At 33.7% G+C, this 25,257-nt stretch overlaps 1 protein-coding gene, 1 non-coding gene and 1 pseudogene across 2 annotated transcripts; 1 reads left to right on the forward strand and 2 right to left on the reverse strand.

Moving 5' to 3' along the window:
* Positions 1–7,905: 7,905 nt before the first annotated feature.
* LOC135626065 (small nucleolar RNA U3) lies at positions 7,906–8,101 on the reverse strand (annotated as a pseudogene).
* Positions 8,102–8,139: 38 nt separating this feature from the next.
* On the reverse strand, positions 8,140–8,353 carry LOC135626092 (small nucleolar RNA U3). The gene has a single exon (XR_010492260.1). It is a non-coding gene; the product is annotated as a small nucleolar RNA U3 (small nucleolar RNA).
* Positions 8,354–22,772: 14,419 nt separating this feature from the next.
* LOC135625383 (small ribosomal subunit protein uS10y-like) lies at positions 22,773–24,956 on the forward strand. Its single transcript, XM_065130120.1, has 3 exons — positions 22,773–22,970; positions 23,066–23,179; positions 24,600–24,956. Exons 1-3 carry the CDS (start codon positions 22,862–22,864, stop codon positions 24,740–24,742), a joined length of 366 nt encoding a protein of 121 aa, XP_064986192.1. The 5' UTR covers positions 22,773–22,861; the 3' UTR covers positions 24,743–24,956.
* The last annotated feature ends 301 nt before the right edge of the window (positions 24,957–25,257 follow it).

A 25,257-nucleotide genomic window follows, 5' to 3' on the forward strand; every position in this document is an offset into this window, starting at 1 on the left:
TATTTGATCAAAATGTTATCTCTATCTATTCGGTTGACACTCGACTAATATATCAGTTCTCCTTAACTGACATTCCAAGCTTAAGCGATCAATACATCATGCGGGGCTCATGTCTATAAGGCTAATAATATTGTAACGAAAAGGAGATTCATACAGTTGCATGAGATTGATCACATAACATTAATGATAAATTGTTACTCTATATCTTTAGATTGATTTCATAATCTCATTAATGACCAAATAATAATTCACAACCCAATAGTCACATATGACATAATAAAAGACTCAAATATATTTATATCATTTTGTCACGAGACGAATAACCAAAATTTATCATAACAATAATAATATTAATTTAAACATATATAAAGTTTAATCATATATATAACTATATAATATTATTTTAACACATAGGCTTTGTCAACTTTTACTTATATTCCATTGACGTGTCACCTAACTGCATCTTTACACGCATATTCTCTGGGAGACTTGGTTTAGGCTTCAACACCTGCATTTAGAGTCGAATGATTAAATAGAACTTGACTTTGCGCTTAAAAGCAAGTAAGATAGTATGCTGATCTGACATTCTTGGAAACTTGATAGCTACTTAGTTCTTATCTTATAACATCCTATATTTACTTTCATTCATATCCTATGCTGCTACCCTTTTATTTATCAATGATATTAAATATAACACATCAATAAAGTGTACAAATTTGAATATCCTAAATTGCTAAATAAAATGATAAAGTTTTCCTTATGCATATTGATATTTAACATCTATACATAGATTATACAAATTAATGTTTAACATCTACACATAGCTTAATATTTTTAGTATAATATTTTTATTTTTTTATTTAATTATCTATTACTCCATCAATATCGTTTACATATTGTTTAAACTTCAAACTTATTTTAGACAATCTTATTTTAGACATAATCAAAACTAATTCAAACCGGAAGAATCACTTATAACCATCGTGTATATATTTATTGTCATGATATAACTTCATATTTAAGTCCACTAATATGGCTTATTAAGTTGAAAGATTTTTTTTTGTAAAATATCTACGTAGGTGTTGATGCTTTTATATATTTTTGTTCGCATAAAAATTGTTAAATTCTATATGTAATACAGAAAAAATCTATTATGCTAGGATTGAAATCAAATAATATTAGATTGGTTTTACATACCTTTTGATGTCATCTGAAAATGATCTCTACGTGACACCGTCTTTAGATCCAAAACCACTATCTGTAAGAAGAACTAGACTCTCCTTCTCCTTTTTTTTTATCCTTTTACAAGACCACTTAGATTGATAATTCAAGGAGGTTGAGAAAGAAACTGTAATCTCTCAACTACGTCCTCTATGAGATGTGTTCTTTAGTCTTTAGATGTCTTATCTATTTATAGGAGAGAGCAGAGTGTCTAGGATAAGTTATTAGGAGAGTTCCTCACATCCCTGAATTTTACTTTGGACTTCTTTTCTATTGGCTAATATCTATCATTATAATTTAATTAGTTCTATTATATATTTTTTTAATTATAAAGGGTCACATAATCTAATATTCTCCTACTTGATCGAATAATTGATAAGATATAAAAGATATTCAAAATCAAAATAAATAAAATAAAATTTATTTGAAAATAATTTTATATAATTGGATTCTAAAAAAAATTGAAAGTATTTTATACATGACCATGAATTTTAAAAACAAGTCAATAAACATAATAATACTACATTAAATTCAACTATCAATGCGCGTTATAACGGTTGTATATCATCAATGTCATATTATTAATATTTTCTAATATAATTTATAATGACCCTTGTAATTTATCTTGTCAACATAGTCTTATTATTACATTCAACTATAATATGCATAAATATAAATATAAATAGGATAATAAAAATAAATAATTTTAATTATGCAAAAGAAATAGCAATAATATCAGCCACCTAAACATGCATCACCGTATCTTTTATGGCTTACTCACAAGCCTCGTTCTAGGAACATGATCTTTAAATATTTTACATTGTAAAGCTTTGGTAAATGGATCAGCAATAATCATAGTACTGCTCATATTCTTAATTAACACTTATTGTTTCTGGACTCTTTTTCTAACCACAAAGTACTTTATCTCGATGTGCTTGGAACCACTAGAGTACTTGTCATTCTTAAAGAAGAAATATGCTACGACATTATTATAAAATATCATCAACGGTCTTGTAATTGAGTCAACCACACCAGTCCTAAGATAAAATTTCACAACCATAAAGCTTGATTTGTAGACTCAAAGCATGTCACAAATTCAGCCTCCATTATTGATGAAACAATAAGTGATTGCTTTGTATTTTTTAAAAAAAATTGCACCATAAGCTAACATGAATACAAATCCTAAAGTGGATTTCTTGTTGTCGAAGTAATCTACAAAATCAACATTTTAAATATTTCATCACTTGAAGCTGATCCGATCTCTTGTATGCGAGCATATAATCTTTCGTCTCATATAGATATATCATTACTTTTTTTACAACCTTCCAATATTTTATTCCTAAGTTGCTTTGATATTTACACCTATAAAGAATATTTTTTTTTATTTGATTCATTTTTAAGTCATTTCTCGGGCATTGATTTTGACTGAATTTTTCATCTCTAGTAATAAGTATATTATTGGTTAAGCAAAGTAATACATTAAATCTCTTGAAGATATGATTAGTATATACTTTCTGAGACATTCCTAATAATCATTGAGATCTATACATCAATATCTCAATGCCAATAACATAGGCTGTCTCATTCATATCAGCTATCTTAAAGTTTTTTTTGAGAAATATCTTGGTTTCGTGCAATAAACCAAGATCACTATTGGTAAATAAAATATCATCCACATATAAGACTAATATAATAAACTTGTTCAACTTACCTTCAGATATATGCACTGATCAACAATGTTTTTCTTAAATCCGAAGAAAATAATGGTATCATGAAACTTTATATATCATTGTCTAAAAGCATTTTTAAAGTCATACATGAATTTCTTAAGTTTACAAACCCAACTTTCTTTTCCCTTTTGTATGAATCTTTCAAGTTATTCCATATAGATTTCCTTATCAAAATCCCCATTCAAAAATATTGTTTCATGTCCATTTGATGTAACTTAAGATCATAATGATCTACTAATACAATGATGATCCTCAACGAGTTCTTTCTAGAAAAAGAAAAATCTTTTTTAGAAAAACCTTTGGCCATGACTCTGGCTTTATATCATTCGATATTGTCCGCTAAGTCACGTTTTATCTTAAGTACTCATTAACAACTAACTCTTTTATAATTATTAAAAAATTTAATGAGTTCTCAAACACCATTATGGTCGATTGATTTTATTTTATTTTTTATTACATTATGTTATTTTTCAGAATTATTACTTTCTATGACTTGTGAAATTATAAGGGGTCTCATTTTATTCCTATATCATAATTTGATTCTTATAAATATACTATATAATCATCAAAAATAACATGTTTTTTTTCCTTTGAGATTTTCTCAAAACTACGAATTGTAATTATTCTACAAAATCATCAGCGACGATATCAACATCATGTGAGAGTTCATCGATAATATTTTATTGTTCATCCTCATCGATTCTTTCATTGATTTGAGGAACAATAATTTGAATATGAGATGATATAGGAGAATTAATCTTAATCTTTTCATTGTTCTAGGAATCTTGCGTTACCAGATTCTATTATTCTGGTAGTAGGAACGGTGATTACATGAATGCATTCCAAATGTAAGATTGGAAAGAATGTTCAGAGAAAATTAACATTTCAATTTGTAATGATGAGGTTTTCCCTTCTGCACAAGCACTCATGTTAAGTGCTTCGCCCACGTTTACTTTAAACATTGCCTGTATACCAATCATGAAACTAAGGGAATTTTGAATTGAATGATTGGGAGTAGCACTTGCCTGATTGGGACCTGATGTGGGCTATATATATATATATATATATATATATATATATATATATATATATATATATATATATATATATATATATATATATATATATATATATATATATATAAGCTTCTTCGAGCTTTATGGTATAATGGAGATGGAAGGAATGTTCCGATGCACTGACTGTTTGCTTCTGGGCACAATTTTTATTATTTTAAATAATGGGATGATATAATCCAACTATTATTAGAAAAGTAAAAATTATATATCCATCTGAACAACATGGATATATACAAATATAACTATATTTATGTTTAGCATTAGATATATATGTCTCATTTTAACAACAATTGAAGATAGATAACCTGTCCAATTAGCAAAATATGCACTTTGACCAAGTTTTTTATCCATCTAAGTCCAAAAAAGTGTGTGGGTCTGTCAGACAGGATCGCCCCAGCCGAATGGGGCGACCACCAGCTGAGAATGATCCAGTTGTACGAACCTATAGAACAGATCCTGTTCAAGTAAGGTTGTACTCTGTTCTCCCGTTGGGGTTCTAATATAGCTTGAAGATAGCTGGGGAATTGTGATGTGGGACTAAGTATCGTCGTTGCGGCGAGTCATCCGACGTCATTGTCGCGAGTCCAGATTTGTGATTGGTGAGTGGTGCTGTGGACTGTATCAAAAAATGGTGCAATGGATCCCGATCGATGGATTTTTATTTTTGTTTTTCGAGGTTGCTGCTTTTCATATTTCTCAGATATTTTTATTCATCATAATTCTTGAGATATGTTTCTAAAATACCACGTTACACCATATGGATTGGTTGATTTGATGAATTAGTTCATCAATTTAGATCGATCACTACTGAACTATGTTCACTCTAATTCTCACATGTATGATTTATAGTGATATTTATAATATATTTGAATAGATTTATAAATTTTTTTATTGAAAAACATTATGAGTGAAGCAAATGAATACAAAACCTTATATAAATCAGCTCATACAGAAAAATATTTTTTTAATAATTTTTAATTGTTTAGAAATAAGAACAACCAACTTTTATATCAATTTTAGTATTTTTAACTATGTTTACAATATTTTTATCACATTTATTTTTAGCACTTCCATCATTCAAAAACATGATTACTAAGAAATTAAATACTTGGTCGAAATGTCATCTCTATCTGATTGACACATGGTTAATATTTGTGTTGAATCTCGGATTTTGATGATGAAACTAATTGTAGTGTTGTTCTAATATACGTTTGAGTGACGTAGGGCTAACGTCGATCAGGAGAGACAAATTAAACATGTCAGAATATTGAATATTAGGCCGGAGTGAACATATTAGAATATTAGACGTTCGGCCGGAGGAACGGTCGACTTGTCGGCAGAGGGCTTCGGGTCGAGAATTTAGGCATCGAGCCTAGAAGAACGGACATTGCGCCAAGGAGATCAGAGTTGCGAAGGTTAATATGCCGATTGGACAAAGACCGCAAAAGAGGACGAAGTGCTAAATGATCGAACGAAGCGCCGGAAGAACTAATGATATGCTGGACAACACATGATTAGTGCTTGTAATAATTTGCCTAGATCGAGTTAGGTTTTAGAGTCTAATTGGGTTGATTTAGAATGTAATTAGACCAATTCAATTGGGGGCCAATTGAGCCCAAAATAGGGCTGTTTTGAGCCAAGAGAAAGGCTCATTCAGTGACCCAAGTTTGGGTTGTGTTGGGCCAAGTAGAAAGCCCAAACAGTGACCCAATATGTGGCATCGTCGTGACACAGTCTCCGAGACTGTATCAAGCAGTGGTACCGTTAGTCTTGGCGGTGGAATCGCCCAGACACAGTCTTCTAGGCAGTGGTACCACCTAGTGTTAGTGCTGTAGGCGGTGGTACCGCCAGGACCCGGGAAACCCGGGATAAAACCTTTTTAGGCTCCAAGTTTGAATCAACTTGAAGCCTATAAATATTCATCTCATCCCTGGTTAAACTACACAACTGAGAGCAAAAAAAAAAAGAAAACTTTGTTGCAATTGTGTGTGAAACTCCTCTCAAAATTCTAAGTGTAGAATAGTTTGAGAGAGGAGTAAGTGGGGGTGTAAGGGTTATCTCCTAAACCCGGTAAAGGGAGAATAAGTTGTAAAAGGTGGTTGGTCTTCGCCTATTGAAGAAAGACTAATAGTGGATGTTAGTGGCATCGACGGAGTAGATGTAGGTCACAACGATCGAACAACTATAAAATTTATTTTACGTTTACTTTTTACAATTTACATTAACTGCAAATTACCTTCAATGCGTTAATGAACATGATTTCAATCTAAGCATATTTTCGAAATCGATTTTAATCGAAGATTTTTTCTTAAATCGATGTTTTTACCGCTGCACTAATTCACTCCCCCTCTTAGTGTCGACTCGTTCCTAATAATTTCATCTCTACTTAACTTATACTCCAATCTCATTTGATCGATACATCACGTGGGCTCGAGCTTGGCCATGTAGCATTAACGATAAATTGTTACTTTATATTATTAAATTCATGGCATTGATTTCATAATCTCATTAACGATTAGATAACCATTCCCAACATTAACTATGATCTTAACCCAATAGTCACATATCGTACTATAAAAGACTTCAATATATTTTTTCGAGGATTGTCTCTTATGCCCTGTCATGAATTATACCATTTTCGTTTAATATCTGATAGAACTATGTAATTCAATACTAATTTAAGTATCATACGGGTCTTGTCGGATATATCATGATGCACTATGTAAATCAAAACATATACCAAACTTAGAAGTTGATATTGGTTGGCTCTACAATTTTGCCAACAGTTGAATAACCATAATTTATCATAACAACGATAATGTTAATTTAAACATGTATAAAGTTTAATTATATATATAATTATATTTTAACACATAAACTTTGTCAACTTTTAAATAAATATAAATTATTGATGTGGTGCTTTGCATACCCAAAAATAATAGGAAGATTGAAGATACCAACCAATACCTGATCTCTAATTAGTTCTTCTGTTATAACACTCTATTTTCACTTTTATTCATATACTATATTTATGATTAAAATATGATGTTACCTTTTTTATTTATCAATGCTATCAAATATAACACATTAGAAAAGTGTACAAATTTAAACATCCTAACTTACTAAATAAAACGATAAAATGTTCCTTATACAAATTGATGTTTAACATCTGCACATAGATTATAAACATATACGTTTTTCATTTAAACTCATGTACATTAAAAACAAAAAACCCACACAAAACCACAAGCAAAAGGGAAACCGGCAAAAAGATTGGGCAGTCGGTCAGACAAGCTCAGCGGATAGTAGTCTCACGGACTACAATCCTTCTGCTATTTAGATCTATCGGGATCTAATCTGATCCCAAGGGTCATAGTTCGTGTACCTTTTAATGAGCTGGCTTTATCTCTAATATATGGCTTGGAACGTTGTGATATTTAGGATGTGGGACTAAATATTATTGGATTCCTGTCTCTGAAGCGGATAATTCTATCACGAGTGAAGAGAAGTGTTGGGCGAGTTTCTCACGTCATGATGCCCGCCAGCTTCAGGCTGGTGTTTGCCAAGCTACATACATTGCCATGTTCCTCTCTCTCTAAACGATGCCAAGCTGCATACATTGCCATATTCCTCTCTCTCTAAACGATGCGTACGAGATTCAGGTTGGGGTTCCTTAAGCTGTAAACAATGGTAGATTCAGGTTGAGCGATGCGTCTAAGCTTCAGGTTCTTCTCTCTCTATCTTCGTCACGTGTGCACGTCAAAAAAACTACTTCAAAATATTTTTGTTATTGCTCTCACAATTATCTTCATAAGCTCTTCCTTTCATTATCGTGTTTGACCCAACATTCGAGTCGAACGTCCGAAAAACGTGTTTTGGGTCCGTCAGACAACCCCAGGATCGACCCAGCCGATGGGCACCACCAGCTGAGAACGATCCCCTACTGTGAGAGACCTCGAGAGATCCCCACCGTTAATCACGCTCCGATCCTGAGGTCCCATATCATCAACCAGACTTTTGTGCCTGTCTCGTTAGAGTTCTAAGAGACAGTCTTCCTTTCATTATCGTGTTTGACCCAACATTCGAGTCGAACGTCCGAAAAACGTGTTTTGGGTCCGTCAGACAACCCCAGGATCGACCCAGCCGATGGGCACCACCAGCTGAGAACGATCCCCTACTGTGAGAGACCTCGAGAGATCCCCACCGTTAATCACGCTCCGATCCTGAGGTCCCATATCATCAACCAGACTTTTGTGCCTGTCTCGTTAGAGTTCTAAGAGACAGTTGTACGAACCTATAGAACAGATCCTGTTCAAGTAAGGTCGTTCTCTGTTCTCCCGTTGGGGTTATAATATAGCTTGAAGATATCTTGGGAATTGTGATGTGGGACTAAGTGTCGTCGTTGCGGATCCACGCGGCGAGTCATCCGACGTCGTTGTCGCGAGTCCAGATTCGTGATTGGTGAATGGTGCTGTGGACTGTATCAAAAAATGGTGCAATGGATCCCGATCGATGGATTTTTGTTTTTGTTTTTCGAGGTTGCTGCTTTTCATATTTCTCAGATATTTTTATTCATCATAATTCTTGAGATATGTTTCTAAAATACCACATTACACCATATGGATTGGTTGATATGATGAATCAGTTCATCAAGTTAGATCGATTAATACTGTACTATCGATCGCTCTAATTCTTACATGTAATATTTATAATATATTTGAATAGATTTATATTTTTTTTTATTGAAAAACGTTATGAGTGAAGCAAATGAATACAAAACCTTATATAAATCAACTCATACGGAAAAATATTTTTTTAATAATTTTTAATTGTTTAGAAATAAGAACAACCAACTTCTATATCAATTTTAGTATTTTTTTGACTATGTTTACAATAATTTTAGCACTTCCATCAAAACACTACAAGCTCGTACAAAAACACAATTGCTAAGTAATTGAATTCTTAGTTAAAATGTCATCTCTATCTTGGTTAATACCTGGCTAATATATCAGCTTTACTTGATTGACACTCTAAACTTATTCAATCGATACATGATGTGAGGACTCGAGTCCACGAGCCTAATAACATTGTACCGGAGATTGATATAGTTCTATGAGCTTGGCCACATAGTGCTAATGACAAGTTGTTACTGTCTGTTCTTAGATTTTATGCATGATTTCATAATCTCATTAACCACTATATAATCATTCCTCATTGAATCCAAAATTTTGATGATAAAACTAATTGATAAATTTAATAGATTAAATATATTTCTAAGATAAGTGATACAGGAAATACTTTGATCATGGACTTGTATTATCAAAGGGCTAACTATCAAATAGGAAATCGAACATTATGCTAAAAAATTATCGTGTAAAAAATTTGACGTTGAGCTAAAAGATTGATCGATGTACCCAGAGATCGAACTTCGTATTATAGGTTTAGACGTAATACTAAAAGGATCGAACATTGTATTAAAAGATTGGATGTCATAAGAAAATTCATGTACCGATGCAATGGGTGATATACTGAAAGAAAAAACGATGTGCTATGACTTATTGAATATTATTGGATATTGGATATGGTTCTACCTTACTCTGCTATAATTTAGAATTCGGGCATTTGCTATGACTTACCCTTTTCTCATCATTGTTTAAATTATTCACGCTTTCCTTGAATCATTTTAATGTGTGATCTGCTCGACACCATAGAAACAACGGGAAGAGGACGACAAGGAGTTGGGGACCACGAAGAGGAAGACGGAGGCCAAGTGGAGGCGCTCTTCTAGGACTCTCCGCTACAATGATGAAGTGGTGGAGGCGGTGGCGAAGCACAAAGATCAAGGAATGGCTCGAGCCAACGACGTTGGGGGAGGCAGAGAATGACCATGGCTAGGGTGGGAAGAATGACAATCATCTAGTGGTAATTGTGTCACGCCCCCCCAAATTATCACATTCAGGAAGTGTGACCCTGTCTAAAATCAATAATATTATAATTCATCATCAATTCAATCCAGGATCCAATCTAACAATTTGAGGATACTAAGAATCATTCAAAAATCAATATTCACAATTCATAAACATGTATGTTACATAAATCATAATCCACTGCACTCAGAGATTCATAAAATCCAAAGGCAACTCAACTAAACATCAACCACAACATAAATCCATAAACATAGAAGTATATACAATCACAAAAAGATAATTATTTACCATGAGTTCTTATCCTTATACAACTTAAACTTATCATTCCATATACATGAGCGATCCTTTAAACTTTTACAACACATAAGTATCAACAGATCCTTAACATTACATCAGAAGTAAAGTTTACTATACAACAAAAACCATCATTCAACAAAATTAGCTCAAAAATCTTCTAGCCTTTCACTACTTTAACCCAATTCTAGCTTTTCAGTGCGTGACAAGCTACCCTGAAAAATTTATATAGCAACGGGGTGAGCATAAAGAGCTCAGCAAGCGTCTAACATATCCATGGCGATAGGAGAAGTTCAAGCAGGCTTAGTATCAAGTTACAAAAGTAGAAATACAAGTGTTCATTTGAAGTCATCTCATTTGATATAAAATCACAAAGGTTTACCTCGTTCAAAAATAGGCATTAGACATAACAATAAGAGAAAGGAAATTGGTACATGAAGCATTTAGGCGCATATCAAAGGCATAAGAGTGTTTGGGGGCATAATAATGACAAACGAAACACTTCAAAGTATAATAAGTGAACCGAATAATAAACACAAGTTGTATGTCATTTTTGATGTAGCATGCATTCCATTTTTATCCAAAGCATAATATGAACTCATAAACAAAGCTTTGGATATCATATCAATAAACATAGAGGGCGCTGTGGGACCACATATATAATGTGATTCATCCATTTCTGGATGACCACCAAGCATAAGTCTCCCACGTTTGGGAGCTCCATCCACCCACGTCTAAGTGAAGTCAATGGGGTCGGCAGAGCAATCGCGGGCTCTAAGCATAACTCTCTTTACCATTTCTGGTAAAGGTTCACAATATCCCACAAGATACCAGAGTACAAAAGGGTAGTATGAACAATAACATTGACACATATCAGAAGCACATGCGGAACAACGAAGATATGCATGTGCCTTTATCAAACAAGGAAATGCAAACAAAGCATTACATAATAAATTTCAGTTATACAATAATTTCAGGATGAACAATACTAGAACTTCAAAGGACTAATATAAAGCTCAATTGAAGAAGAATTTAGCAGAAATCATATTTCTAATAGGATGAAAATTGAATAGGCAAAACCCAACAAAGTTTTCAATTATGACAGAATTTGAATGGTATATTTTCTGAATTGTTTGAGTGACCAAATATGCTCCAAATAACTAAAAATAGGTGTCATTGGAAAGCTATATCTGCATCAATCTATTTTCCAATGAACTCAGATTTATAATTTTTTGAGTTCTTGACAGGAAGTTACAACAAATAGAGTAAAGGAAGGTCAGAATTGATCATCCCTGTTTTGCAGACTTGATAGAATCAATTTAAATAGATGTTTCAGAAGGCAAACATATTTCAAAATTTCCAACTAGGTGTCAAAAGAAAGATATGCGAATTTAGTTTCCAAAGAACTAAGCTTTGTATAATTCAGAATTTTCTCTAGAGAGTTATGAGCAATTTAGTAATAGAAGGTCAGAAATTTCAGTCCCTATTTTGTAGAATCTGTAGGGTTAATTGAAACAGAAGTCTTAATAGGCATTTAAACTCCAAATCATTCAATCTTAGTGTCAAAATAAAGATATTTGAGTCTACTTTCAAATGGATTAGGTTTTGCCTAAATTAGAGTTTAGTGCTAAAAGTTAGATCCAAAACAATGTATAGAAGTCAGATTACCGAAAAATTTCAGATTCATGGCTTTGTATAAAAAGGAAAGAAAGGTTTGGTACTAAGCTGAAATCTTTTGAATTATGAAGTATTAAAAGGAAAACAGAGATTAGGAATTCTGTAGGAAGAGGTTAGAACACTTGCCTTAGATGAGTTTGATTCCCAAATATAGGGAGTTGATGCAAAACCTCAAACAAAGTTTCCTCTTCTTCTTCTCCTTCTTCTTCTTCTTCTCTTCTTCTTCTTCTTCTCCTCAAACTAACGTTGGCTGAAAAGTTTCTTTTTAATGGTGCCTTAAATTACTTAGGTTTGGCTCATGCTAAAATAGTGAGGTGGCAAGCATGCATGGGGGTTTAGGTGTCAACTTTAGAATAAATGCTAAGTGGCTCATCCTTGTTAATGACACATGTCCTCCATTTTATTTTATTTTTTATTTACTCAATTCTGAATATTCTATAAATCATCTCAAACTTTTAATATTTACTCTTAGGTCCTTAGCCATAAACTTTAATATAATATTATTTAATACAAAAAAATTATTAAATAATCCTCATATTTACAAACAAGCATTTACTAATTTTTTTTTTTTAAATGGGGGATGTTACACTCTCCCCTCCTTAAAAGAAAATTTAGTCATCTAAATTTGTCATACCTCTTTCGGCGAAAAGATGAGGATAAGCTTTCTTTATTTCTTCCTCTAGCTCCCAGGTCATTTCATTTGTAGAATGATGCTTCCAAATTATTTTAACCAGAGTAATGATTCTATTTCTTAAGATTTTCTCTTTTTTATCAATAATTCGAATGGGCTCTTCCTTGTAAAATAAGTCTTTCTCAATCACAATCGGCTCATACTCAATGACATGAGAGGGATCAGGTATATACTTTCTCTGAGCATTGACACATGAAATATATCATGAATATGACACATCAATGGTGGTAAGGCAATCTTATAAGCGACAGAGCCAATTCTTTCAAGGATCTCAAAATGTCCAATGAACCTTGGGTTTAACTTTCCTTTCTTTCCAAATCTTGCAACGCCTTTAGAAGGGGAGACCTTTAGGAATACAAAATCCCCTACTTGGAACTCTATATCTCGTCTTCTGTTATCAGCATAGCTCTTTTGCCGACTCTGAGCAGCGTTTAGCCTTTTTATGATAACCTGAATCTTTTTAGTAGTCTCTTGTACTTTATCTAGTGCTAACAACTTTCTATCACCAACTTCCTCCCAACATATAGGCGTTCTGCATTTTCGCCCATACAATGCCTCATAAGGAGCCATCTGAATGCTCGAATGGTAACTATTATTGTAAGTGAACTCAATAAGAGAAATATCTTTATCTCATTCACCTCTCCAATCCATAACATAGGCTCTAAGCAAATCCTCAAGTACTTGAATTGTTCTTTTAGATTGACCATCGGTCTGAGGGTGATAGGCAGTGCTAAACTTTACTTTAGTGCCCATATAATCTTGTAATCTCCTCCACAATCTAGAAAGAAATCTGGAGTCTCTATCTGAGATAATCTCCTTCGGGACACCATGAAATCTTACTATTTCATCAACATACAAATCTGCAAGCTTATCAAGAGAATAAGTCATATTGATTGGTAAGAAATGTGCAGATTTGGTTAACCTATCAACAATGACCCAAATAGCATCGTGCTTTCTAGAGGTTCTGGGTAGTCCTGAAACAAAGTCCATAGTAACGCATTCCCATTTCCATTTAGGAATATCTAAGGGCTGCAACAAACCTCCAGGTCTCTGGTGTTCTGCTTTGATTTGCTGACAAGTCAAACACCTTGAAACATATATTGCAATCTCCTTCTTCATGCCTTTCCACCAATAATGACTTTGGAGATCTCTGTACATTTTTGTGCTACCAGGATGCATAGTGTACTTTGAATTGTGGCCTTCGTTCAAGATTTGGTTCTTGATATCTGAGTCATTTGGAATGCATATTCTATCCCCAAATCTCAATAGGTCATCATCTGAAATTTGAAAATTCAACTTCAATCCCTTTTCAACTTCATTCCTCAAGTATATTAAATGTGGATCTCGTAGTTGTCCTTCTTTAATTTGTTGAATGAGATCAGTTTGCACCTGGATAGAGGCCATCAACATTATTGAGTCTTGCCCTTTCCTTATTACATTCGAATCATAATTTCTTTCTAATAGCTTCCATTGCTTCATAACCAGACTAGCCATAAAACTTGTAGATTTTCTACTAAGTGCGTCAGCTACAACATTTGCTTTACTTGGGTGATAACGGATGGTACAATCATAATCCTTCAGAAGTTCTATCCATCTTCGCTGCCTCATATTTAACTCCTTCTATGTAAAAATGTACTTTAAACTCTTGTGATCAGTAAAGATATCAAATGTCTGCCCATAAAAGTAATGTCTCCAAATCTTTAGAGCAAAGATGATTGCTGCCAATTCCAAATCATGAGTTAGATAATTCAATTCATAATTCTTTAGCTGCCTTGAAGTATAAGCAATTACTTTCCCTTCTTGCATCAAAACATATCCAAGGCCCTTTCTTAAAGCATCAGTATAAACTACAAATCCTTCATTACCACTTGGAATAGTGAGAATAGGGGCACTAGTTAATCTTCTTTTTAATTCTTGGAAACTTTGCTCACAATCACCACTCCATTCAAATTTCGCATTCTTTTGAGTCAGTTTGGTAAGGGGATGAGCAATTTGAGAAAATCCCTCCACAAATCTCCTGTAATAACCTGCCATGCCCAAGAAACTTCTAATTTCTGTTACATTTGTTGGCACTTCCCAATTAACTACTGCTTCCACCTTCTTTGGATCAACAGATATGCCCCTTCCTGAAATCACGTGGCCTAAGAAAGCAATTTCCTTCAACCAAAATTCACATTTGCTGAACTTTGCATACAGCTTCTTTTCTCTTAGTATAGATAATACATCTTTCAAGTGTTTATCATGCTCTTGATTACTTCTTGAATATACTAATATGTCATCAATGAATACAATTACACAATCATCTAAGAGTGGCTGAAATATTCTATTCATCAGTTCCATAAAAGCTGCAGGAGCATTAGTCAAGCCAAAAGGCATAACTAAAAATTCGTAGTGTGACCATATCGAGTCTTAAAGGCTGTTTTTGGAATATCCTCCTTCTTGACCTTCAACTGATAGTAACCTGATCTTAGATCAATCTTGGAGAATACTTGTGCACCCTGCAATTGATCAAACAAGTCATCAATCCTAGGTAGGGGATACTTGTTTTTTATGGTCACTTGATTCAACTGTCTATAATCAATACAAAGCCTCAACGTCCCATCCTTCTTCTTAACTAATAGCACTGGAGCACCCCACGGTGAGACGCTGGGTCGAATGAAACCCTTATCTAACAACTCTTGTATTTGCTTCTTCAATTCCTCGAGCTCGAGTGGTGCCATACTATAGGGAGGCTTAGATATTGGGGCTATCCCAGGGACCAAATCAATAGCAAATTCTCCCTCTCTATCTGGAGGTAAACCAGGCAATTCGTCTGAAAATACATCAGGGAACTCTTTGACCACTGTAATTTCATTTAGGTGAGTTTCTTGATTTGAATGCTCCTTTACACACACAATGTAACAAAAACAACCCTTCTGCATAAGACGATAAGCTTGAAGTGTTGATATCAAGCAAGGAGGCAAATCATGCCTAATACCCTCAAAGTAAAATATAGGCTGATCTGGTATGTAGAAAGTAATTATTTTTGTATAGCAATCAATACTAGCATGATAGGAAGATAGCCAATCCATGCCAAGTATAATATCAAAACCTTGGATTTCTAGGAGTATCAAATCGGTAAGGAGTTCATGTTCTCCAATAGAAATCAAACAAGATGGATAAACCAGATTTGTAGTCAAGGAATCCCCAACAGCAGTAGTTACATGTAGCAAATAATCTAGTGGTTTAGGTTGAATGCCCAAGTGACAAGCAAAATATTGTGAAACAAAAGACAAGTTGGAGCTAGGATCAAACAAAACTTTTGCATTTCTATTAGAAACATGTAGAATACCTTCAACCATTGATTTAGAGGCTCTGGAATCTTGTTCTGTGATAGCATATACTCTAACATGGGCTGTCGGCTTAGGGAGTAGCGGCTCTTTCTTCTTATTTAGTGGGCAGTCTCTGACTTTATGATCTAACTTTCCACAGGCAAAACAAGCTCCAGTCACCCGAAAACACTCACTAGTTTCATGATTACGTCCACATTTTGTACACGATAGAGTTCTTTGCGATGGAGTTCCTTCCTCAAATCTAGGTACCTTTACCTTCTTGTTACTTCTTTCTGCTTCATTTCCTCTCTTACTTTTACCAACAAACTTATCCTTGCTATTCTTGTCCCTGATTTCTTGGATCTCCTCCAAGTCTTTTTCAAGTATGAAAGCTCTTTCTACTACATCAGTGTATACTTGGAGTTTTAAAACTGATATCCGGCTTCTTATTGCCAGCCTTAATCCTCTTTCAAATCTTCTTGCTTTCCTATATTCATCATCAATCATATGTGTGGCAAATCTAGAGAGCTCGGTGAATTTAGACTCATATTTGGCTACTGTCAAATTTCCCTGGATGAGATTCAGGAATTCCAATTCTTTCTGCTCTCATACAATCTGGAAAATATTTATCATTGAACTTTTCTGTAAATACCTTCCAAGTGATTGGCTCTTGTCGAGCTTCAGAAATCCTCTTCATGGTTCGCCGCCAGTGCTCAGCCTCTCCTTCTAGCATGAAGGTAGCAAGAGAAACCTTCTTATCATCTGGGCAATTTAAAACATCAAATATTTTCTCCATCTGCATCATCCATTGTTCTGCTACCATTGGATCAGGCTCACCACCAAAACTGGGAGGACTAAGCTTCTTAAACTATTCAATTCCCAACCCAGTCTGGTTTGAATTCCCACCTTCATCATTTCTTCCTTGCCGGACTTGTTGTTGCATTACTTGTGTCATCACCTCTAGAGTTTTCATAATTCCACTCAATTGATCAGAAGTAGATGCAACAGGAGAACCAGATGACTTTGTCATCCTTGCTTCCTAAAAATAACAAAAAAAAACTTTTGATCGGTCTCTAAATAGAAATCACTAAACCTCAAAATTTATTACACATCTAGCATATCAATTTTTTTAGAAATCCTCAAATCATGCTTTGATACCAACTTTGTCACGCCCCCCCGAATTATCACATTTAGGAAGTGTGACCCTATCTAAAATCAATAATATTATAATTCATCATCAATTCAATCCAGGATCCAATCTAACAATTTGAGGATACTAAGAATCATTCAAAAATCAATATTCACAATTCATAAACATGTACGTTACATAAATCATAATCCACTTCACTCAGAGATTCACAAAATCCAAAGGCAACTCAACTAAACATCAACCACAACACAAATCCATAAACATAGAAGTATATACAATCACAAAAAGATAATTATTTACCATGAGTTCTTATCCTTATACAACTTAAACTTATCATTCCATACACATGAGCGATCCTTTAAACTTTTACAACACATAAGTATCAACAGATCCTTAACATTACATCAGAAGTAAAGTTTACTATACAACAAAAACCATCATCCAACAAAATTATCTCAAAAATCTTCTAGCCTTTCACTGCTTTAACCCAATTCTAGCTTTTCAGTGCGTGACAAGCTACCCTGAAAAATTTATATAGCAACGGGGTGAGCATAAAGAGCTCAGCAAGCGTCTAACATATCCATGGCGATAGGAGAAATTCAAGCAGGCTTAGTATCAAGTTACAAAAGTAGAAATACAAGTGTTCATTTAAAGTCATCTCATTTGATATAAAATCACAAAGGTTTACCTCGTTCAAAAACAGGCATTAGACATAACAATAGGATAAAGGAAATTGGAGCATTTAATTGGCAAAAGAAGCATTTAGGCATGTATCGAATGGCACATGAAGCATTTAGGCACATATCAAAGGCATAAGAGTGTTTGGGGGCATAATAATGACAAACGAAACACTTCAAGGTATAACAAGTGAACCGAATAATAAACACAAGCTGTATGTCATTTTTGATGTAGCATGCATTCCATTTTTATCCAAAGCATAATATGAACTTATAAACAAAGCTTTGGATATCATATCAATAAACATAGAGGGCGCTGTGGGACCACATACATAATGTGATTCATCCATTTCTGGATGACCACCAAGCATAAGTCTCCCACGTTTGGGAGCTCCTTTGCAGAATCTGTAGGGTTAATTGAAACAGTAGGCATTTAAACTCCAAATCATTCAATCTTAGTGTCAAAATAAAGATATTTGAGTCTACTTTCAAATGGATTAGGTTTTGCCTAAATCATAGTTTAGTGCTAAAAGTTAGATCCAAAATAATGTATAGAAGTCAGATTACCGAAAAATTTCAAATTCATGGCTTTGTATAAAAAGGAAAGAAAGGTTTGGTACTAAGCTGAAATCTTTTGAATTATGAAGTATTAAAAGGAAAACAGAGATTAGGAATTCTGTAGGAAGAGGTTAGAACACTTGCCTTAGATGAGTTTGATTCCCAAATATAGGGAGTTGATGCAAAACCTCGAACAAAGTTTCCTCTTCTTCTTCTCCTTCTTCTTCTTCTTCTCTTCTTCTTCTTCTCCTCAAACTAACGTTGGCTGAAAAGTTTCTTTTTAATGGTGCCTTAAATTACTTAGGTTTGGCTCATGCTAAAATAGTGAGGTGGCAAGCATGCATGGGGGTTTAGGTGTCAACTTTAGAATAAATGCTAAGTGGCTCATCCTTGTTAATGACACATGTCCTCCATTTTATTTTATTTTTTATTTACTCAATTCTGAATATTCTATAAATCATCTCAAACTTTTAATATTTACTCTTAGGTCCTTAGCCATAAACTTTAATATAATATTATTTAATAAAAAAATTATTAAATAATCCTCATATTTACAAACAAGCATTTACTAATTTTTTTTTTTTAAATGGGGGATGTTACAAATTGGGCTGGAGAGCTACTGTCAACGAGTAATAGTAGTAGGCAGAGGAGGAGATGAAGAAGTGAAGAATGGTCGCGTACACCGTTCTAGTTCCCATGTTGAATGAAGAGCCGGAAACATCTTGTTGATGGCGGAACAAGGAAACAGGCGAGAGAATACAATAATCTCAAACATTGATGATATCTAGGTAGTTATCTAGGTAGTTATAGACATATTTTAAGAAGTGGCCCATAATCTAGAAGTATATGGTAGTTCCTACACCTAACTCAATCATTAGTGACATGGTGAAGTGAAGTAGTTACTACTAAGTCCTATAAATAGGACCATAGTTCATGAAGTAAGATAAGAAGTGTGCACATAGGAATATCTTGTAAGTATTCTATGTCTTTCCTCTTATTTAAATACTACATTGATTTTCTTGATCGAAATGATTCTTTTTAATTGCATCATAGTATTCTGTTTTTATCGTTTCCTTGCTCCTCCATCCCCAAACATTTGAAGTATCAAAGCTAACTTTAAATTTGAATTGAGCATTATAACTTTCAATGGTAATTTCATACCTTAGTCCCTTATTCCCATCTTCTTGGGTAAATGTTATGAATTTTGAAGTTTTAAGATGAAGACTCTATTTAAGTCTCAAGATTTTTGAGACTTAATAGAGAATGAATATCAATCTAGATGAAGAAATCAGGTTGAGGGAGAATAGAAATGACTCAAATACATTGTTCTTCATTCAATATGCTATACATGAGACAATCTTCTCAAGAATTGCAACAGCGATAATCTCAAAACAAGCTTAGTTGATACTTCAAAATGAATTTCAATATTCATCAAAGGTGATTATGATAATGCTTCAAACCCTTCGTCATGAGTTCAAAATTTTGTTCATAAAAAACAATGAATCGGTGCAAGATTTTCTTTCTCGAGTGATTGAAATTGTTAGTCAAATGAAATTTTATAGTGAACATCTTTCTAATTATATAACTGTTGTAAAATTTTGAGAAGTTTAACTCTAAATTTTGACCATGTTGTTATCACAATTGAGGAGTGAAAAGATTTATCTATATTTTCATTTGATGAACTAATGGGTTCCTTACAAGCACGTGAAGTAAGGTTGAATATATTACTTGAGAAAAATGAAGAAAAAATATTTCAGGTTAAGGGAGAGTCTTCTACTTCAAAAGAAAATAAAAAATCAGTAAGAAGAGGACGTGACAGATTTCGAGATAAAAGAAATGGAAGTTGAAGAGGACACTTTAATGGGCATGATGAACAAAAGCAATCAAATTATGATAAAAAAAAATTACAAGAGTGGAATTCAATATCATTATTGTAAAAAATTTGATCACACGAAGGCAGATTGTTGGAAAAGAGAAAAGCAAGCCAGCTATATGAAGGAAAATGAAGAAAATAGTAAGTTGTTTATAACTAATTCACAAGTTAATGATATCTCAAATGATATTTGGTTTCTGGATAATGAATATTCTAATCATATATCAAACATAATCAATGTTTAGAGATATTGACGAAACTCATAAGTTGAAAGTTAGATTTGGAGATAACAAACAAATCCAAGTGAAAGGGAAAGGAACAATTAAGGTGAAAACAAATCGAGGGAAGGTAAAATACCTTGATAATATTTTCTTTGTTCATACTTTATCACATAGCTTATTGAGTATTAGACAATTGATAGATGATGGATATTCAATTATATTTGATGATGATTTATGCATTATTAAAGATAAAAAATCTGATTTGATTATGGTAAATATTTGTATGACGCAAAATAATATGTTTCCACTTGATGTTTCAAATATTGAAAAATATGCTCTTGTTACAACTCAAAAGAATGAGTCTAATTTATGATATTTAAGATATCGACACCTTAACATTAAGGGTTTAAGGTTGTTAAATAAAAAATGAATGATTTTCTGATTGTCCAAAATTAATACACTTGATGTATGTGAATGATGCATTTATAACAAACAAACTAAAAAATCATTTCTTGTTGGAAAAGCATGGAGAGCATCTAATTATCTTAAATTAATTAATGTTGACTTATGTAGATCTATGAATATAAAATCATTTGGTGGAAGTCAATACTTTCTATTGTTTACTGATGATTATGGTCACATGAGTTGAGTATATTTTCTGAAAGTAAAATATAAAATATTTGATAATTTTTAAAAATTCAAGGCACTTGTAGAAAGGCAAAGTGGTAGATACATAAAGACACTTCGGATAGATAAAGGTGGTGAATTTTTATTTAATAAATTTAATTTTTTTATGAAGAAAATAATATTCGTAGAGAATTGATAGCACCATATACATCGCAGTAAAATGGTGTAGTTGAACGTAAAAATCAAACTGTTATTGAAATGATAAGAAGTTTGCTTAAAGGAAAAATACCTTCCAAATCACTTTTGGGCAGAAGTAGTTGCAACAGCAGTTTATTCGTTAAATATTTCACCATCAAAGGCGGTTATGGATCAAACTCCTTTTGAGGCTTGATATGGTATAAAACCAAGTGTAAGCCATCTAAGAATTTTTTATTGTATTGCTTATGCTTTGATGAATTTAAAAAATCATCATAAGCTTGATGAAAAATCTGAAAAATACATCTTAATTAGTTATTCCTTATAATCCAAAGCATATCGATTATATAATTATGTTAGTGGCAAAGTTATTGTTAATAGAAATATTATGTTTGATGAAAGGGCAAATTGGAATTGGGAGACTAATAAATGTGAAAAATAAATTCACATTCCAATAGACCTAGACACTCCATAGAATTAAATGATAGATCCTGTTCCAACAAGTTTATCGTCAACTTCACCCATAACAGTTTAAATTCTGATTACTCAGATGAAACCTCTCTAGGAAATTTCATATCACTAACAGAAATTTATGACTCAACATTTGCTTTGTTTATTTTAGATCCTATGACTTTTGAGCAAGCAGTTGAAAAAGAGGAATGACGAAAAACACTGAAGGAGAAAATCAAGTCAATTGAGAAGAATAAAACTTGGGAGCTAATGGATCTATCAAAAGAAAAAAAAAAGTTATTGAATTAAAATGGGTGTTCAAAACAAAGTTTAATGCAGATAGAAATATCCAAAAGAATAAGGCTCAACTTATAGTAAAAGGATATTCATAGTAATAATGTATTGATTTTGATAATACTTTTTCTTCGGTGGCTAGATTTGAAACCGTGAGAACTTTTTTAGCTTTAGCTGCACACTTGAGTTGACATGTTTATCAATTTGATATGAAATCTATATTTTTAAATGAAGATTTATACGAAGAGATTTTTGTTATTATGAAGGTTTTTTTTGGTTAAAGGATATGAAGAAAAGGTGTATAAGCTAAAAAAAAAATTTTATGAGCTTAAACAAGCTTCGGGTATGGTATAGTAAAATTGATTATTATTTTCATCAAAATAGATTTTAAAGGAACAATAATGAATCTACCCTTTAAAGGTGAACATAATATTCTAATGATTTACCTCTATATCGATGATATTATATATATGAGTTCATCTAACTTAGTAGAATTTAAAAAATATATGATGAATAAATTTAAAATATCAAATCTAGTTTTACTATATTATTTTCTTGGGTTTTAAATGAAGTAATAATGAGATGAAAATTTTATTTTATAAAAAAAGAACGTAGTAGAACTACGAATACTACGATACAATTCATAGGCAACGATGGATCCTTGGGGTTTCTTTTGCTTGGATGGTTGAGATGTCAAGGAGGATTCAATGGACGGTTGAGATTTGAGGATTTGAATCCTCCATGCGGGTTGGAGAGGATCCAATTCCAAAAGCTCCTTATATATCATGACCAGTAAACCCTAACGCCGCCAACTCCTGCGAGCAGAGTCGGCGCCGGAGAGAGAAACAGAGAGAGGTGACTTCGGCTCCCATCGGTCTCACCTTCGAGGATGGCGTACGGTATGAAGCCCACGAAGCCGGGGCTGGAAGAGCCTCAGGAGCAGCTGCACCGCATCCGGATCACCCTCTCGTCCAAGAACGTCAAGAACCTCGAGAAGGGTAACGCCCCTTCTTTGCAATCCCGCTTCGATTCCTGCAGGTTTAGTGCTCGATTCGGTCGTCTTGAACTATCTTCTTTTCTGTGGGTATGGCAGTGTGCGCGGATCTGGTGAGGGGTGCCAAGGACAAGAAGCTCACGGTAAAGGGTCCGGTGAGGATGCCCACCAAGGTCCTCCATATCACCACCAGGAAGTCGCCCTGCGGTGAAGGTAATGCCCCTTCTGTAGTTATCCTTTCTTTCTGTACTCCTACAGAAGCATCTCAGTGTGGTTCTGTACTTCTTTTTGTTCATTTTTTTATGGATTTTAATATCCAATTTGCACTTTGTTTTTATTTAACCAATATATTAATGTTTAATAGACATTAAACCATGTTTATTATCAGGTTGTTTGATTGTCATCGCTAGTGCCTTATTAGGTTGTCCACTTGTGTTTTCTAATCATCACTTCTCTAGGCGAATTGTCGCTACTTCATCTTTCACAAGTCTGATTTTGCAACATGGTCAATGATTGTTGATAAATCAAGGTTTTATATTGAAATCATAATTTATAACATTGCGATATTGGCTGTCAAGAAGCTGCATACAGATCATGATGGCCCGTTTCTTTCTTTCTTCGGACGGTATACTTTGGTTCATGGTGTGCTGGAACATAATTTATAGCAAGCAAAAGATGGTAGTGTTATTACATTTTGTAATTGGCAACTAGATGAACAATGAACTTCATGGTTTGTTGAATGAATGAGCAAATGATGACATGAAGTCACAATCGTCACATACGATATTGAGTCGTAGAATTGAACTTCTTAATTGATGTGCATTGTAAATTCTTGTGAAGTTACTAGAAGGCTTCAAATTCTTAAAACCAATGACGTAGTAGATGTGTGTTGGGACAATTTAAAGGAAAGCAATCATCAACCCTCGAGCGTGTGAACAGCAATGCTCTTCAATAATGCCTTAATGGTTTGTTTTTTGTCAATTTATCTTTTCAAAGAAGAAAGTTGTCGATATGCATTTATCTAAAGGGGTATTATCACATATAGGGGTATTAGTGTTGGCTTTCTGTGCCATTATAGATGTGCCTATTCTTCATTCAAATACCAATGCAATATCTCTTTAGTAAACTAAGAAAAGGGAACTCGGACATTATCACGAATTTGTGCCGAGACATTCGAGCAAGGTGAGACATCCACATAGCTAGGTGATTTGATGATTCATGATATTTTGCATCAAGTTGTTTGTTCGTCTATGGATAGAGTCAGACCAACCGAGGTCTCTACATCCGTTGCCTGTTTTGTCTCGTTATCTTCTTGGCATGATCCTGCTGTTCCTCTTTCTCTGCAGAACCTTTTAGTATTTGTTTAATTTCAATTTCTATCCTCTGCATGGTCTAACAAGCTCCATGGAATCAAATTAGAATGAGCATGTAAAACTCCTACTTGAACATGCTTAAAAAGGGGATGGGAATTATTTTTACATGTCTGTTTATGTATATTGATCACATAATGGCCATCAAATTCATTATTGAATCTCTTCTGAAAAAAGATGCCATCAGGTTGTGTAGGTGTCCATGCTACTACTTCCTGTAAGTTACATGTTAGGTGTACCTAATTGCAAATTTGATATTGCAGGAACCAACACCTGGGATCGGTTTGAGCTCCGTGTCCACAAACGGGTAATTGATCTTGTCAGCTCCTCTGAGGTCGTCAAGCAGATTACTTCGATCACCATTGAACCGGGTGTGGAAGTTGAAGTCACAATTGCAGAACCGTGAACTTTGTGGAGATTGAAGTGGTAATGTCAGATCGATGAACTAAGGTCGAGTGCTTTATTTTCTCTTATCGATGATTGATTTAGGACACTATGATGAACTTTGATTTAGTTTTTGGCCACCAGTCATTTTTTTGGGCAATTGAACTTGCTGTTGCTCAGGGAAAAAATGTTCCAGTGATCTTTATTTTGATATTATGGATTGGTTCTGATCCTCACCGAGTGACTTCTATTGATCAGTAACTATTACAAGGCTCTTCCACCTTGCCCCAAATTGCACTTTGAGCCGATGATTAATGTTGTTGTTACTTATTTTAATATATCTAAACAGGTTTTTTTACCTTTTATTTTATTTTAATTTTGCATAATGACGATCGAAACTCTCTTGAAGTGTAGGTAGGCAAAGGTTGTTGAACCAAATGTTTCATGCTTTTTACATCAAGTTCTACCCTAAAATACATATTCCGTCTTGACTCTTAACAGGAATCAATTCCACATATTTTGAGTCCAACTCTCAAA

The sequence above is a fragment of the Musa acuminata genome, chromosome BXJ2-10, assembly GCF_036884655.1.
Source record: "Musa acuminata AAA Group cultivar baxijiao chromosome BXJ2-10, Cavendish_Baxijiao_AAA, whole genome shotgun sequence".
In the NCBI taxonomy this organism is placed as follows: domain Eukaryota; kingdom Viridiplantae; phylum Streptophyta; class Magnoliopsida; order Zingiberales; family Musaceae; genus Musa; species Musa acuminata.

What these genes read in the sequence shown, in the direction of transcription:
- LOC135625383 (XM_065130120.1), top strand. Translation starts at nt 22,862, where the DNA reads ATGGCGTACGGTATGAAGCCCACGAAGCCGGGGCTGGAAGAGCCTCAG. An exon ending in CGTCAAGAACCTCGAGAAGG is followed by an intron (nt 22,971 to 23,065) that starts GTAACGCCCCTT and finishes TGGGTATGGCAG; the next exon opens with TGTGCGCGGATCTGGTGAGG. An exon ending in GAAGTCGCCCTGCGGTGAAG is followed by an intron (nt 23,180 to 24,599) that starts GTAATGCCCCTT and finishes TTGATATTGCAG; the next exon opens with GAACCAACACCTGGGATCGG.